The sequence below is a fragment of the Toxorhynchites rutilus genome, chromosome 2, assembly GCF_029784135.1.
Source record: "Toxorhynchites rutilus septentrionalis strain SRP chromosome 2, ASM2978413v1, whole genome shotgun sequence".
Classification (NCBI taxonomy): Eukaryota; Metazoa; Arthropoda; class Insecta; order Diptera; family Culicidae; genus Toxorhynchites; species Toxorhynchites rutilus.
The window spans coordinates 233,727,735-233,746,525 of NC_073745.1; the positions used below are offsets into that span (position 1 = coordinate 233,727,735).

The following is an 18,791-nucleotide window of genomic DNA, read 5'->3' on the forward strand; positions in this document are numbered from 1 at the left end:
CTTCGGTCGAGGATCGAAGACCGGTTCTGCTTGATGATATGAAATCTCGCATAACTGTAAATTTAATGATAAAATTGCAGCTGCACCACATACGCTTGATAACGCGATATTTGGAGAATTCCCGTTGGGTCTTTCCGGAGGGATGCATATTCCCGAGACGTGCAAAACTTTTTAGCTTGTTTCACCTTAATTGAGAATGGCAATAAATTGGCACTGGATTTTCGGGGGGAGCGCTATATAAAAACGCTCCAGTCGGAGAACGGCGGCAATCAGTGTAACAGTGGGACTCCGGCGATAATGGCTAATTATGGCATTTTTGGAGCTGCGATGTTTTTGGCGGCGATGGTGGTAATTTCAGTCCCACGAGTGGATTCCTACCAGCTGAACGGAGAACCGCTGCTGTTGGAATTCGGGAATTTTGTGGCCGCGGACAGAACGTGCTTTCTGAAGAAGATCTTCCGGGGGCAGAAGAGTCCATACACGCTGAATTTTAACAACGTAAGTATTCGATATTCAGTGGTGGAGAAATTTGCACTCGTCAGAAATGCATTACTGGTTTGCGACTGTTTTAGCCTGCAAATACAAACATTGATTACATCAAACTGGAGTCGGCCATGACCAACAAGAAGGGCTCAGTGAATGCGGAAATTATTCGAGGTGCTGTCGGGACAATCTCGGTCTCTTTGATGGTTTCGGAGGCCAGCGGGAGAAGCACTTTTACCAACGACGTACAAGTGCAGATGCTGTGTCCATAATGATTGATAGGTTAAGAGTTTTTGTGTGTAAAGCTTGTACAAATATTGATGAATTATGTTTACGTTTCGACAATGTTAAACGAACTGGAGATAATCTTTTTATAATTGATTAACGATGAAGCCGTAATAGCTCTAGGGTATTTGATAAAAATTGCACATCCGTAAAAAGCGTACAATAAAGATTGTTAACACTTGACCGGTGTCCGATGCCCGCTTACAACCACCAATTGGAGTGTTTGTTGTCTGGAGCTCAGAAACCAATTGAACATCTGTTCCTAATGGCGGCGTCCGCTGGTATCAGCAGTTTGCGCAGACACATTAGCAGCCGGAAACAAAACTTTATTACCGAGCAATTCTCGTCTCACTGGTTGCATTATTTTATCGTTTTCATTCATGACTTGTATAGCTCAGCAATTTTCTAATTGCGAATTCCGCCAATTCCCACAACCTCGTCTGTCCATGCGTAGGTACGATCAAGCGGACAGGCAGCCAATCGATTGTGCATGCACATCCGCAACCGTGCCTAAAATGCAATTTAAAAATTGCTTAGAAGCATAGAATACCTACTTGAACTGCCCCTTTTCCGGTCCATTATTGCCTCCCAGCCACTCTTTACCAGCAGCCGGAGCCGCAATTCGTGTTCATAAAAAATATATATAAAACGGAATGAAGTTCAATTGTTACCTCCGAGGCTTCGAGTACGATAAATACCTCCATTGAGAACCCTTCGATATTTGTTTCCACCGTTTCGCGAGCCGTGCGAAGAATCGATTCGACCTTTTGCTGAGTTTCTGGTGGCACATGGTGTGCGCAATTGCTGCTGTTATTGTATGCTGCGGTGAAGTAACCAGAGAACAACACTTCACTTTCGCTTTCGACAGAATTAAATTACCGCCACCAAACACACACACACACACACACACACACACACACACACAGCCCGCTAAGATCTGCTGAGCGCTCTGCGCGCGAGAAGGAAGGACGAAACTACAAGTAAGTTAAGTTAGAGAGAGCGGTGAAACGGAAATGATGTAGACAGTCCGGGACGTGACCTCGTGGATCCTCGCGGAATAGGCGTCACCTAATGGTCGTTGTTTCGTACAATTGAGATCTACACCGCTGTTGCGCTTCGAGTGAAGGAGGGTACGTCGCGCAATTGCCACCAGACGGTATCTAATTATCACGTTTCGAAATTATTTTCAAACGAAACGCATATTTCCGAATCAATAGAGTTTCGACAGCAAACGAACTTCGGGGGGCTACTAAAACACAGTTGAGTCGCGTATGAGACTTCCTGGCCCGCCCAAATCACCATCAATGGCATTGATCTTCTGAATTGATTGGGATTATCCGCTTTCGATGGTTGAATATTTGCCAAACAATTCAGAATCTCACCCCACACTCGGATGCGTTGAACGGTTCCGATCAGCGGCGGGAAGGTACCAACCCAAATCTGTGGTTTTTCCATTCATCGATGTAACCCCTCCGCGCCAATTCACCGATCGAAAAGGAACCATCCTTCTTCAGCTTTCGGCAGTGCGGTGCATTGTTGGTCCGAAGCGTAAACAAACAGATTAATTCCCAATCACTTTCCGAATCGTCATCGGTGCTGACGTTCCTCCGATATATATATTTATTGCGAGGTAAGGTGATTCAAATGTCAATCGAGGGGTGGAATAAATATCGAAATATTGTATTGTGCGGAACCATTGCGCGTGTTTACCGAGTTAGCAATTGTCAACTGAATCCGATCGATTGTGTTCCGATGACTTGTGAAGTGTGTTATAGCAACTGTTGAGTGAAAATTATTTCATTTGCTGTTCTTTGTTGAATTCTGTGTTTTGTACTCCACTCACAGATATTCAATTCAGATTCTCATTCGTTCCAAATAGTTTCAACTGATTGGACGTTGAGAATTAACTAATGAAAATGAGAAATCCATGTGAATTCAGAGTGATTTTAATCTCAACAACAAATGCAATGCATTCTTCTGCAAGTTTATAGTGCACAACAAGGAGTCATTGAATAATAACGGCATTCACAGAACTACAAAAAATATGCATATACAATACACCAGCGACCAACAGTTGTTTAGCATGAAGCCTTTTGTTTCGAGAGGAGTACCTTTCATCGATGTATTCAACCTAGACATTCCAGAAACCCAAATGTCACCAATAGACTTAACGAAACTGAACTACGCTTATTATCTCGAAAAAAAAAAGTGTTTGGTGATTACCCAAGGTATTAGAAAAAATCTTTTTCAACTACAGCCTTAAGTTGATGAAGTTGACGAATTTTATGAAGTGACACAAAACATGAAAAAATCCACAACAACAAGAAGTGGAAAATTACTAATCCTGTCGATGCTGCCTAAGTCATGGCCCATTCGAAACTTGATGGATCAATTTGCAGCCAACAGATATATCGCAACAAAGGCTAAGGAAATAAACAAAAAACGTTAGTCGTCGGAAGCCCGCGGATCTGGTATGGCCTTGAGTGATGGAACAAAAGGGATAGTTACAATTTTCTATGAGGATGGTGATGTAAGCCGTGCAATGCCTGGCCAAAAAATTGTGTATCTGTACAAAAAGATGGCAAGCGGCAAGTAATTCAGAAAAGGTGATGGTTTTCGGTTTTTTATAATAAAAAAATTGATATTTTTTCTCTATTATAGTGATTTTCAACACATTTCGGCTGGTTCGTCACTTTTACTTCCATTTTTGGAAGAATGTCGGGAGTGAGAATTGAACTCGTGATCTCTGCGTGAGAGGTATGGATGTTACCACTACGCCAGATCGCCTCCAAGATTGAATTAAAAAGACCCTGACGTTGAATAATATTTTAAATATGAATCCATTCTTCGTGGTGTAGACTTCATTTTAGCATCATTTACAGGTATCGATACAGCATATAACTTATAACACTAAGAATTTGCAAAAAAAAGTGAATTGATAGCGATACAGCGATAAAATGTTTGCGTTAGCAAATCCGGAATTTGAATCAAGTTTCGAAGCACGAAATCCAATTTTTTTTTAAATATAGTATTTTTCCAAAAACTAAAAGTGGGTTATATCTTTGACATAACCGCAAAGTGGACGTAGGACTAACGTTGACTTAGTAACAAGTAACAAGCATATAAATCTCAGACATTTCATCTCTGAGACATACCACTTCTTTTAGCCGGAAAAGAATTATTAACGCTCAAAGGGGGCATCGATTCCTCCTCGGATGTACCCAGCGCAAATAGTACCTACTCTCCAAGCCCCGACAACTGGAATAAGCGTTGACCCGGAGCTGGATTATTAACACTTGAGAAGGAATGGATTCATCCTAGAAATTACACAGTAAACATAAGGCCTCCTTCCCAACATTTCCAACTTCCCAATAACGACGATCGATTGCAGCATTCGTAAACAAATATTGATATGTTGATATGTAATATCATATCGTGTTCTTCACTATCAAATCCATAGTCAATGGCACCCATCGATACCTCGGTTTTCGCTAAATGCTCCGTTAGGTCCGACTGCAGAGGAGAAATGGAATTGACGAGACAAACGAGAGAAAGAGATGTTGGAAGTTGAAAGGAGATTGGCAGAAAACTTCTGCACTTATCATTCGAATAATGTGATTATCATACAACTTCGTTTTGCTGCGAACGCCCGAGCGGTCTTAGGCTTTTTCTTTCAATTTATTAACGGAAAACACGACCGTTATTCACTGTGTCTAGATACTAACTGCTTTATTTTCTATCTTAGAAATTATATACAAGTTTTTCTTGTATCTATTACCTCTTCGTTATACTTCGAAGTATAATAAAAGAAAAACGAACTTGCGATAACTTCGCCACTATCGTAAAATCATACCCTATCTCTTGTTTTTAGAATACAATAAACAAAACGAACTTGCGATAAGCTCGCCGCTATCGTAACACCAAAGCATAGACAAAAATTCCTATCTTCAAACTATCAGGATCGTGCAGGAGAAATGTATTTATTTATTTGGGATCGATCCGTCCCTATCGTAAACTTAAGACTCATACGATCGTAAAATCAACAGATTTATTTATTTATTCGGTATCGCCAGAAAAGATTATTAATGCTCAAAGGGGGAATCGAGTCCTCCGAGGAAATATCCAGCGCAAATTAGAATCGACTATCGATTGCGGCATTCGTACACAAATAATTTTATATCACAAACTATCACAAATTTCGTATTCTTCATTATCAAATCCATAGTCAATGGCACACATCTGTATCGAATTATCATCGACACCACGATTTTCTCTAAATAATTCTTTCAGTTCGGCCTGCAAAAACTTTGCTGAACTCTAATCCATCAAATTTGGTGTCCCTGAAAAGGGCCGTTGATTATATGCTGAGAGAAACGAATATCATCGAAGTCAGTATACAGTAATGTATTTGAATCCGGGCGCTTCTTAATCCGGACACTTTGCATTACATTCAATATCATACGACAGCTATAACATTTTTTTCATGTTGAATTTATGCGATTAATAGTTACTAATATAGTTAGAGACGAATGAACTCTCATAGTTTAAAGTCTCTTTAATTCAAAACCTAACCTAACCTTATATAGCTACTGATAGTTACTTGATAGTTACTAATCAATCACATTAATTCAACATACACAAAATGTTGTGACTACGGTATGGTATTGAATGTAACGCAAAGTGTCCGGATTCAAATACATTACTGTATACTTACTTCGATGTTATTCGTTTCTCTCTCAGGCTAAGCTACGAATATAATAAAGAAGGTGGGGTTTACATTATATACTGTTATGGTTTATAATATGATGCTTCCTTTGCTTTCGTTCATTTCTTACTCTACTATCGCACCGTGAGGACTCGTTGGTTTGGGACCAAGCAGACAGCTCGTTAGTCTTTCGGTGGTAAGGCACCACGAAAGCAGCTCGGATATGCGCACCAGCCGCAGGAAGTGTGAAGAAGACACATCGCTATCGACCGGGAACTTTGCGTGAAATTCGTCGCTATCAGATGTCGAACAAAATGCTGATCCGCAAGCTACCTTTGAGCGTTTGGTTCGTGGAATTGCCCAGGACTTCAAACCCGACTTGCTCGTCAATGTTCCGCGGTTATGGCACAGATACCAATTTGTGTGCTATCCACGCAAAGCGCGTCACATTATGCCCAAAGACATCCAGCTGGCCCATCGTATCCGAGGAGAGCGTGCTATATTAGCTTCAGGGCTCCAAATTTGATGGATTAAAGTTCAGAAAAGTTTTTTGCATGCCGAACTGAAAAGAGCATTTAGCGAAAATCGTGGTGTCGATGATAATTCGATACCGATAGGTGCTATGGATATGGATTTGATAATGAAGAATATGAAATACATGACATGATGTAGTGCATTTTTCCCCATATCGAAGAAATCACTTTGATGAAACTGCATTATAAAATTATTTGTGAACGAATGGCGCAATCGATAGTCGATTCTAATTTGCGCTGGGTATTTCCTCGGAGGATTCGAGTCCTCCTTCGAGCATTATTACTCTCTCTCTGGCAAAAGGAAGTGGTATGACAATCACATTATTCGAAAGATAAAATAAAGATGTTTCTGCCAATTTCTTTTCAACCTCCAAACATCTCTTTCTCATACCATTTCGTTCAGTTGTTTAAGAGCTATTAACGGTCAAAATCTCGGTCTTCGGCGTAACGCTTTCGTTTTCCAAACTTTGATTTTACACTCCGGTATAGAAATAAAAGACGTAGTCCTACGTGAAAAACAATAGCTTATAGGCTTTAATTTGATATATCGATCATCTAAATCGATCTAGTAGCTCAGAAGTCATGATTTTTTAATGCATTTTTGCTGTTCGGGATTTGAGACAAATGTAATCAAACATATTTTTAGTTTTTCACCATGAATATGTATTTGTAAATCAATTTTATGGCGGACAAATGAAAGGAAAGACTCTATTGTATTAAAAAATCACATTAATTTCGCGAATTTCGTGCTCATTTTGAGTAATGTGATACTGGTCAACAAAGCTTAAGTGTTCGGAATTTGAAACAAAACTGTACTTATACTTTAGGCATTTATGTATTTCTAAAACTATGTGAACAAGTATTGGTAAGCTAGATAAAGTATCACAACTACTAATAACTGCAAAATATGTCCTCTTTGAGAGAATATATGATTTAGGGGCAGTTTTCAGCAGTTCTGAAAGATATTCAATTATTTGTAGGAAAACGCCAATCGCTCCTTAATCATCAAATTTTTTAGAAGTGGGTAGAAAGTAATGAGGATAACAGAACCTCATGCTATCTGATCACTTTTCTGCCAGAAGACAATCCGGATCATGTTTATAAAAATAAATACTATTTTTGTCGCACGTACTCTTCTAAACTCAACAAAAAGTGGAAAGAATGTTATTGAGGAAAAACTATTCATGAAGAAACGTGTCACCAGTTCTGTTGCCCAATTCCGAAGATTTTAACGATAAACCCATTGCACAATGGTCCAGGAGATGCATTGAGGTGGAAATTAGCATTTAGAGTTCGACAGTTATTCTCTAGACAAAAACTGTCTTCGACAAAGTTAATACATATGATACAGCGCTCATTTTCATGTTATCAAATATAGGGTGACCAAAATTGTCGATGAAATCAAAAATATAACTTTTGACGTAGAACTACGTCTTTCATTAAGGGTGCCAAATCAGAAAACAGGTCACGTTTTTATGAAATAAAGTTAACGTTAATAACTATTTTTGCCGCGAACGGATTTTGGCGATTTACATACCAAACGAATGGGAAATTCCCTTAAACACAAAAAAATTTGTTTGATATGCTATACATTACAATCCCATAGTCTGTATATGGTTTAAATTGATGAAAATTGGAAGCATTCCCATTTCCTCATACATTTGTTCTGTCTATTTGTGTGCTTTCCCGAACAGAGCTGTCGAAGGGGAAATCGTAAGATGTAAAGCCTCCGTGAACGAAGGAAAAGAAGAAGAACTAGTATAAACAGTGAATCTCGCTGAGGCAAACTTTTATTCTTCGTGAAAAAATTGACTGAAGAACATCGTTGCTGGGCGAGCTGGACGACGAGGGATCGAATGCCTTTCTCAAGGCAATGGGGGTTGAGGAGTAATATGATGGATAAAGTAAAGTTTTCCAAGGGCCTTTTTGGAGCTTAGAGACGAATGAACTGAAGAAGTTTAATGTCTCAAGCAAGGAAGGAAGGCAAACTTTCAGTATCGTTCTGTGTTCAAAGCAATGCATATCGTTTGTTCTTCCTTGTTTTGTGTCATCACATGTCTTCGTATCGGATTGAGTTGTGGACGCGACCAAATTTCTTACTCGCTGATGTCTCTGACATTGCAATCATTACATCAAACTGACGCCATTCCATTAAGGTTCAGAACAACTTCATTGAGTGGGGATTCATTAAACTAGGCTATCATCGGCTCACCAAGAACATAATTGTTCTGGAATTTTGTGTCATTTGGTTTCGCATGACAGTAGCAAAACTATCTCCACCAAGGATGAAGGCTAAGTTAATCGAGACTGGAAATATTAATAGAAAGGGCTTCTGTTGAGAAGAGCGCAAAGCGGAGATAAGTGTGTGTATGTTTAGTTGCTTCAAGCCATCGATATATGGATATTTGTGTGCGTACGTGCGTGCTTCATAACCCGTACGCAAGAATAGTTCATTTTCACTAAAACCCCATTCGTATCTGCTCCCGTGTACATTGGCCCTGTCGCGATGCAACAATCGCCTATTTTTTATGCCATGATTGACGATTGGTTCCTGTTGCAAATTATGCAGTTTTAATGATACATGTAAACAAGGAGGGGAGATAGCGGGAGGGATATATTTACGCTAGAGTATTAGTAATAAATCTCTGCTGAGGAAAATATTCAGCCTTTTTTCAAGCAGTTCAAATTGTTTGTTTTCTGTCATCAATGCATTGAGCTGACGCTATAGTGAAGCAGATGTCAAGGTTAGACAGTAAAATAAAAACTATTAAACAACTTTTGGCATTTTCTTTTTATTCATACTTCGAGCCCAAGCCCGTATGCTCGCACCTTCCTCTTTACCCCATCCATAAGGTTCTGTACAACGTCAGGTTGTAGTTTTTTTTGAACAGAAATCCATTTTCTCTTGAAGTTCGCTTCCGATTTGAAAACTTTTGGGTTCTTCCGGAGGGCCTGCTTCATAATCGCCCAATATTTCTCTATTGGGCGAAGCTCCGGCGCGTTGGGCGGGTTCATTTCCTTTGGCACGAAGGTGACCCCGTTGGCTTCGTACCACTCCAACACGTCCTTTGAATAGTGGCACGAAGCGAAATCCGGCCAGAAGATGGTCGGGCCCTCGTGCTGCTTCAATAGTTGTAGTAAGCGCTTCTGTAGGCACTCCTTAAGGTAAACCTGCCCGTTTACCGTGCCGGTCATCACGAAGGGGGCGCTCCGCTTTCCGCAAGAGCAGATCGCTTGCCACACCATGTACTTTTTGGCAAACTTGGATAGTTTCTGCTTGCGAATCTCCTCCGGAACGCTGAATTTGTCCTCTGCGGAGAAGAACAACAGGCCCGGCAGCTGACGAAAGTCCGTTTTGACGTAGGTTTCGTCGTCCATTACCAGGCAATGCGGCTTCGTCAGCATTTGGGTGTACAGCTTCCGGGCTCGCGTCTTCCCCACCATATTTTGCCTTTCGTCGAGGTTAGGAGCCTTCTGAACCTTGAATGAACGCAGGCCCTCCCGCTGCTTGGTTCGCTGGAAGAATGAACTTGACAAATTCAGCTTATTGGCGACATCCCGGACCGAACTTCTCGGATCACGTCTAAACTGCTTAACTACGCGCTTGTGATCTTTTTCACTGACGGAGCATCCATTTTTGCCGTTCTTCACCTTCCGGTCGATGGTTAGGTTCTCGAAGTATCGTTTTAGTACTCTGCTGACCGTAGATTGGACGATTCCCAGCATCTTACCGATGTCCCGATGTGACAACTCCGGATTCTCGAAATGAGTGCGCAGGATTAATTCACGACGCTCTTTTTCGTTCGACGACATTTTTCCAAATTTACGAAAAATTGACAGTGAAGCATGGCCAACGTGATCTACACACTCTTATCTGATTATAAGCGAAAGTTGAAGATATAATTCCTAAACATTAAATTTCTACAGCGTTTTCTCCGTGATGCAGTTTGATGTGACACACCCTTTACAACATTGTCCAACTATGTGTACCTCTATCTATAAAGATAAGAAAGTTAGATTTTTTATTTTATCGACAATTTTGGTCACCCTATTTTTGATAACATAAAAATGAGCGCTCTATCACATGTAACAACTTTGTCCAAGACAGTTTTTGTCTAGAGAATAACTGTCGAGCTCTAAATGCTAATTTCCACTTAAATGCACCTCCTGGACCATTGTGCATTGGTTAACTTAGAAAATCATAACTAAAACCGAGAAAAAAAACGTCTTCCTGGTTTTGACATATGTTATGCCAGGTGATTGGCTTCAATTTGATGTGTCGATCATCTGAATCGGTCTAGTAGTTCAAAAGTTATGAATTTTTGAAAAAAAGCATGTTCGGAAAAAAGAGAAAAAAGTTGATTTTTCGGACAATCCTAAAATGAAAATGGTCACCTCAATGAAAAAATAAAAAAATACGGGTCAAAAATTTTGCGAAAAAGAACAAAACTATAATTTTCACTAAAATCTGAGAACCACTATTTAGGTTGGCATGGAATGGCTGTATATAAAAATGGATTTCTGTCTGTCTGCCTGTATGTATGTCTGATACTTATGGACTCGGAAACTTATGGTTCTTATAATATTTCGAGACCCGTCCACCCTCTTTAAGGGGGAGGCTGCCATACAAATGAAATTTCTGCGTAACTCGAAAAGTAATCAAGCAAATGGGTGGTATGACACCCCTCTCTTTTCTGGAATGGAGAGTGGGTTCCATAAAAACAATACACATATTCCAATAAAACATTACAATTGGAACTTTTCGGAAAACTCTGAAGGAAAATGGGAAAATTCGAAAATTTCAATTCGCGTTTACTATACAAGTCCTTTTGATGTTTGCGGTAACGAAATTGATCTTCGTTCGAAAGTGGGAATGGATTTTAATGTGATAAAACGCACTCCTATATCGTTTTCTATCTATATAAATAAAAAAATGGATCGCCGAATGTGTTGATATGAGCAAAACTCGAGAAAGGAATTGTTCTAGTTAGGGCTGTCTTCATTCTATCATATTTTCTATATCAAACATGTATTCCATGTAACAGAGAAACATGTTATTTGCAAGTGGATGCAAAATCATGCACGAGAATTGTGTCTGAAAATAATCTGATATTATAATGTCAAGTTTTGGTAGATATACTGAAGTTTTATAGTAAAAAAAAATTAAGGATAGATTAGAAGATCAATCAATGAACAGTTTTGCGATTGGACCCATGAATGTGCGCTTAGTAAGAAAACGTAGATGTGATATCGAAAAATAAATTTTGGGCGGGACGAAGTTTGCCGGGTCAGCTAGTATTAAATATTTTTGGGAGCAGGCACCGACACTGATGTTATGCAAATGCTCTTGATGCAGGCTGAATGGGAAGCGTGACAGGAAAAATCGAGGCCCAACACGTAACTGCTGACTACCCAAAATATGCAATTCAACGAAAGAATTGAAGACATCCAGAATTAGAGTGGCACTACTTTGAATAGGATGAATGGTCTTGTAATGTTTTTGAAATAAACTGATCTTATTAATGAAATTTTAATAATAAAATTCAATACCATACACTAAGTACAATAAATAGAGTAATTTTTGTATAAAAATGTTTCATGATACTCGTCCGAAAAATATTAATTACTAGCTGTACCCTGCCACGTTTTGCTTTGGTCTAAGTTGACTTCAAATTACTGCAACGAACTCTGTTAAATATTGTTGGTTGCGAGACGAATTTGAATTTCGGGAGATGCCAAAAACATGAGGATTTTTTAGATAAACATTTGAAAACTTATGGATAACTATTCCGGCTTGTGAATGAGGTAAGTATGGATGCAGTTAACACAAAAACAGTTGCAAATTTGCAAAAGCTATACGGATGGAGAATGAATATAGAACTCCATCACTTACACAACCTGCTCCCAGAATCCTCCAATCCATCCCAAACAGATGGAGTTCACAAACTCATCATAAACATCAAGATAGCAAGAGAAGAATAAAAAGTTTGGACTTTGATGTTCGGGTTTGGTTTTTTTTTCTATGTTTGCTCCCTTCCAAGCCCTAAACTCGCTCTCCGAAGCCGTGTACTTACACAGTAGATAAAATTGATTTCTCATCCGGAACCACCCTCCGGAGTCCCAGAGTGAGAGTAACGTGGATGAAGCACCGTCCCTGAAACAAAGTGGAACCTCTACAATTCCCCCCGGTTGAGAGGATTTTCAAGAAACATACCAACAGCCAACGCGTGAACTTCGGACAAAACAAACCGCGATACCGGTGCAGAGCGCGGCCTGAAGAAGCGGTGGGGGAAAAGTTGAAAAACACTTTTCCATTAGAAAGGATCAGAGATTTAATCAATTCTTTATCCCTTTCGCGATATTCTTCTGCGAAGGCGCGGTTGTTTGCGATCCGAGGAGAGCGAAATTGCGCGCTTGAGCGAGAAAAACCTATCAGCCTTATCCTCACACTCCGGGCAATTGCGCCACGTCTCCTGCTGCCGCGGCGGTGGGTGGTTATATAGATATTTTCGCCGTTCACTGCCGCATAAAGAGTGGAAAATCGAAATAATCCAAACGGGAATAAAGTTTCTTCAAATTATTTCCTGTTTTTCGATGCTTACGCTGAAATTGGATTTGAAATGAACGGAACCTCGCAAAGCTGATAGGCTGAAGGAATTTTTCCTATTTTCAGTCTGAGAGCACGATTGTCTGTTGGCGCCACGAGGGTCCCCGCGGGAAGGGACTGATTGAAGTCGGATACAAATCTGTGAGGAGATTTTCCTAGATTTGAACCGAATTGTCACACTATAAGGATTGTCAAATTTCAATATTTGTCTTCCAGATTTTCCGAAAACACGTTAATTAGTAGATAACCCAACATGCTTATGTAGTAAACTTCAAAGCGATGGGGTGTCATTGTTCTTGTTATCCAGATTCATATTGATGCGTACTTCCAGCTCAAAATTGGAGGCCACGAAAGCGATTAAAATTATCGTGTTTCATTCGCATCTTCGATTTCATTCACAAGCAATGAAACATTCCGCCCTCCGCCGCATCCACATCGTCGCCCCCACCGCTTGGCAACGTCTAGTCCATTAAAACTCATCATCTCGGTACAAGTATCTTCGCCAAAGCCATTCATGAATAATTCGCCCCGCGGGAATGTGGGGCCTAGATCGTGACCAACATCTCTACCGACCGATTTCACTTTTGCCGCATTAATTCTCGCTCATTTGTGCTGCCACCCACCACCCGAGCTAGCTGAGAGAAACGGTTTGTAAGTCCTGGCCGAGTCCCAGAATCAACTCTGAAGGAAACGGCCATATCGGCGGCGGTGGCGTCCTGGTGGGAAGTGTTTTCGATTCTCACTACGCCACCCGAGACACGATGGGAAAGAGAAAGCGTAAAGCAAGCTCCGGACTGACCTAGGGTAAGGAAATTAAAAGTAAAAACAAATTAGCATTGAAACTGCTGGCCGCAGCTCATCGGATGGGTGGATGGATGGATTATGATGTGGGGGGAGTGGTGCCCGGGAAGAAGCCGCGCTGTCTGCCGGATTCCAGCCGTGGTGAATGGGAAAATCGAACATCCAGTACCCGGCGGCGGTACAGAGAACTTGCCGGGAAGATTTTATCGATTTCCGGCGTTCGTTTCTTCGGTTGATGACTTCAAGGATTAAAGCAATTCGCGTTCGGCATCCCACAGCTGTTGCTGCCGATGATTTAATGTTTAATTGGTTCGAGGCGGAAAATATTAACGCACAGAAATGTTGAAAAAAATATATTGAAAACAAATTGATAAATAAGATTAGCCTTATGAACATTACTGTTTAGTTCTGGTACGAAATATTACGAAACCCCAAACGTCGAAGTTTACAAACAGATGGAAAACTATAACTGATTCACAAAATAAACGTCAATGTCGCATTAATTACAACAAGATTACAACTCGTATGTCATCTTTAGTTTTCAATCAGTTCAAACAAGTTATTCGACTATGTTACGGAATGTAGAAATTTGGATCTGGTACAATGTTTAAACTTTACAAAACACTCACACTGCTTATTAGCTGCATCTACTTTTCGTACGATAACTCCCAATAAGTTCACAATTGTGTTTTATGCTAGTAAAAAGCTCAGAGAATCATGTCATGGCTATCGGATTTTTATAAAGTAACTAGCTGACCCGGCAAACTTCGTCCCGCCCAAGCTTTATTTTTTGTTATCACATCCACGTTTTCCTACTAAGCGCACGTTCATGGGTCCAATCGCAGAACTGTTCATTAATTGATCTTCTAATCTACCCTTTAAAATTATTTTTTACTGTGAAATTTCAGTACTTCTACCAAAACACGACATTATAATATCAGATTATTTTCAGACACAATTCTCGTGCAAGATTTTTCATCCACTTGCAAATAACATATTTCTCCGTTACATGGAATAAATGTTTGATACAGAAAATATGATAGAATGAAGACAGCCCTAAATCGGACAATTCCTTTTTCCAGTTTTGCTTTTATTAACACATTCAGCGATCCATTTTATTTATATAGATAGAAAACGATTTAGGAGTGCATTTTATCACATTAAAATTTCCACTTTCGAACGAAGATCAATTTCGTTACCGCAAACATAAAATGGACTAACAACGCTTGTAAATATGTAATTGTAGAACACATGCGAATTCAATTTTTCGAATTTTCCCATTTTCCTTCAGAGTTTTTCGAAAATTTTCATGTTTTGTTGAAATATGTGCATTATTTTTATGGGACCCCCTCTCCTTTCCAGAGGAGGGAGAGGTGTCATGCCATTATAGAAACATTTCTCGTACCCAAAAACCCTCACATCTCAAATTTGGCTCCATTTGCTCTCGGCAGAAGTTTGTGTTTCTTTTGTATTTCCTTCAGAGAAGGGGGAGAAGTGTTGAACTACCATAGAAACGTTCATCGATCCCTAAAACCTCCATTTGCCAAATTTGGTTCCATTTTCTTGATTAACTCTCGAGTTACGCAGAAATTTGTGTTTCATTTCTGTGGCAACCACACCCCCCCCCATCCCCCTTTGAAAGGTACCAGCGTTGAACCACCTTAAAAATGTATTGCCCCCTAAAACCTCCACATGCTGAATTAGGTTCCGTTTGTTTGATTAGTTCTTGAATTATGCAGAAATGTATGTACCTTCCCATCAGTGGCGTAGTGTGCGGGCGGCAAACCCGGCATTTGCCGGGAACGCTGGCCCTCTGGGGCGTCAGAATCCAGGAATTTTGAGTAGCATTTTTTCCTACAGTTATATTCCCCAATTATCATATTTCATCTTTCAATTGAGGAAAACACATCCATCATGAGTAGTTGCTTCTGTCCGTACATTAATAAAACCAATAACCTCTCTCTGATTTTCGCAACATTGAAACACCCAACTCCACATTAGATAAATACCCTTTTGATTATTCGCTATGCATACCTGGGCGCCTCTCCATGCAATGCAAAACAGATGCATTGAGCCAATACAGAGGGGCGAAGGGACACCGAAATAGGCCGTGAATAGCCGTGCGATGTTTTACAGTTAAAGCCTGTTTCAGTTAGAATTTGGTCGCATAGATAGGACATTTCTCAGCATAGTAATAACGTACAAAAAAGGGAAAGGATGTTATTTTGTAGGCTTATCAACTTTAAGGTTAAAAAATATGAAAATGATTCGTCATCTGTTCGGATGAATTTTCGAACTTTTCGTGTGCTTTTGCTATTTTCTTGGGAAAGTGGTGCATTTGAATTGTATTTTCGATGGTTCTGCCACATTTCCCCAATATCTCTCGAAAATCCGAACTATTTGGTGGATTGATAGTTTTTTCAATGAAGTCGATTTAGTTCTCCTTATACCACTTGATGCCATCCCGGTTGTAATGGCTGCTTGTCAAGTCAGGCCAGAGCTCCACTGGACCGTTGTGTGAAAGAATGAATGGCAAAATCCTGTTCTGAAGACACTCCTCCTTGTAATTGTTGCCCCAGTGATGACAACCATTGTCGTCGTTCCACAACTACAAATCCCTTGCCAAATCATCAATTTACTGGCAAATTTATCTGCGTAAACAAATTTGAACTTACCCTACGCTTGTCAAGATGAAATTTGTTACCGACTATTTGTCTAAAAATCAATTTTCACGTACCCTATGATCAGAAAGTACCGGATTTTTTAAAATAAAACAAAACAGAGTTAAATTTCAGGCAAATTTAGTTTTTCAATCTTTTATACGATTCATCTGAAGCAACACACATGTGTCAACGCTTGACCCAGTCCTCCATGCATCCCTGGTAGGCCAACGAAAGGATGGTTTTTAGTTCCCTCGTAACATTCTCTTTGATCTCATCGATCGACTGAAATCTTTTTCCACGAAGTGGCAACTTTAACTAGGGAAACAAAAAAGAAAAGTCGCACGAGGCCATCAGGTGAGTACCGTGCTTACTCGGTGGTTTTTACTTGATGTTTGGTCAAATAATTCAGTACACTTCTGGCTCGGTGCGATGGCGCGTTATCATCATGCAAAATCAAAGAATTGTCGGCCCACATTTCTGTTCGTTGGCGACGTACAGCATCTCTCAAACGCTTCAAAACGGAAAAATAATGTTCTTTGTTGACTGTCTAGCCCTGTGGAAGGTACAGTACGCGTTGACAATCGAAGAAAATAGTCAGCATCACCTTCATTTTTGAGTGGTTTGACGCGATTTTTTCTCGTCTTCGAAGCGCGACTCGGACGATTCTTGCTTTGTTTCTACGTCAAATTCATAGACCCATGTCTCGTCGCCCGTAATTATCCGTTTCACGAAGGTTTGATCACTTTGGGCTTGAGAAATCATCTCTTCAGCAACTGTCTGTTGATGGTGTTTTCGCACGAAATTCAGGTCTTTTGGAACGAGCCTGGCTTCCACGCGTCTCATACACAAACAAAATGCTGTGCCGTTCCATATGCAAAACCAAATTCACTAGACATCTCTCTTATGCTGGTACGACGATTTTCAAGCACCATTTTTTTCACTTTTTTCAAGTTTTCATCGGTGTTCGACGTCTCTCGGTAACGTTTGAGTACGGTATTTACAGTCGATTTTGGAAATTTGAGGAATTTTGCAATCTTTTCTCCCGACCACGTCGGGTTCTCAATGGGATTGTGCGAATTTTTTTTTTCGTCTTTCGCGTTTCATCGTCGATAACTTTTTTACGTATCCTTCAATATTGACGAATTCTGTACTGCTGAATAAACAAACCACCCGGATCGAAACGCTGTCAATAGTTTCTCGATGTGACAACTAGGAGCGCTGAAGTGAATAAAAATAAGCGACAAATTCTATCTGAAACACACTTTATTTCTTAAGCTGCATTATAAGAACTTCTAAATAATGTATGTGCGACAAATTCTATCTGAAACACACTTTATTTCTTAAGCTGCATTATAAGAACTTCTAAATAATGTATGTGTTATTGAAAGTCAATTTTTGAGCAATTTTTTTGCTGGACTGCAAGAGATTGCTAGTATGGTTTACACTAAAGTAAAAATGGCACAGACCGTGCATCGTGCGAACACAGTTTCAGCAATCGTGAATTGATTGAAAATTATCTGCGTTCTAAAATGAACGAAGACCGACTCAATAGCTTGGCAATTCTTTCGATCGAAAAGGAATCGCAGATCTTAGCAGATCTTGATTTAAATGCAATTATTTTGCTTCAGTTAAAGCACGCAAGGCAACAATTTGACTAGAGAATAAGCGAAGCTGGTAATGATTTTTCCTAACCTTCTAAATAAGGATAAACTGCTCAAAGTGAACTTTGGTATAAGGGAGTAGCTTTCGCAAAATGTCAGAAAGCAAATGAAAGTTAGTGAAAAAAATTGTATTTTTTGGGGCGCCATTTCCATAGTTTTCCGGGGCGCTGTCTACCTTCACTACGTTTCTGCATCCCATGCCAAATTTGGCTCCATTAGCTTGATTGGTTTCGAGTTATGCAGAAATTTGTCTTTCATTTGTATGGCAGCCCCCCCCTTAGAGAGGGGGGTGGAGTGTCTAAAAACAATCGCATTAAGAAGGATTTTTTCTATATTCGAAGTCTTGGCCTTAGAGGCGAATGAACTGAAAAGTTTTAACCCTCTTAACCCATTAATGCCTAACGTATGAAATTTAATACGCAAAAATGCCCGTTTTTGAAAAACTGTTTTTGATAAAACTAAAGTGTTAAGCGCATTTTAAATGGTACCACATGACAATTTAAGAGTGTTTTTGTTTCAGTGTCATTTTATCTGTCACTAGCTGACCAAAATTTGGTTTTATTTGCTTGATTAATTCTCGAGTAATGCAGAAATTTGTGTTTCATTTGTATGGCAGCCCCACCTAAGAGAGGAGGAGGAGTATCTATCCACCATAGAATCGTTCATTGCACCCTAAAACCTCCACATGCAAAATTTGGTTCCATTTGCTTGATTCATTCTCGAGTAATGAAGAAATTTGAGTTTCATTTGTATGGCAGCTCCCCCTTAGAGAGGGGGGTGGAGAGTCTAACCATAATAGAAACATTCATTGCACCCTAAAACCTTCACAAGCTAAATTTTGTTTCATTTGCTTGATTAATTCTCGAGTAATGCAGAAATTGTGTTTCATTTGTATGGCAGCCCCACCTAAGAGAGAGAGAGAGAGGAGTATCTAACCACCATAGAATCATTTATTGCACCACATGCAAAATTTGGTTCTATTTTCTTGATTAATTCTCGAGTAATTCAGAAATTTGAGTTTCATTGGAATGGCAGACACCCTCCCCCACCCCT

The 18,791-nt window shown here is 39.9% G+C and overlaps 1 protein-coding gene across 1 annotated transcript; it reads left to right on the forward strand.

Annotated features, from left to right (window-relative positions):
* Window positions 1–243: 243 nt before the first annotated feature.
* On the forward strand, window positions 244–982 carry LOC129769077 (uncharacterized). Its single transcript, XM_055771091.1, has 2 exons — window positions 244–498; window positions 573–982. The coding sequence occupies exons 1-2, from the start codon at window positions 298–300 to the stop codon at window positions 753–755; spliced, it is 384 nt and encodes a 127-aa protein (XP_055627066.1). The 5' UTR covers window positions 244–297; the 3' UTR covers window positions 756–982.
* The last annotated feature ends 17,809 nt before the right edge of the window (window positions 983–18,791 follow it).

Coding starts and splice junctions, on each gene's coding strand:
- LOC129769077 (XM_055771091.1), top strand. CDS start 298: ATGGCTAATTATGGCATTTTTGGAGCTGCGATGTTTTTGGCGGCGATG. Junction 499..572: donor ACACGCTGAATTTTAACAAC/GTAAGTATTCGA, acceptor CGACTGTTTTAG/CCTGCAAATACAAACATTGA.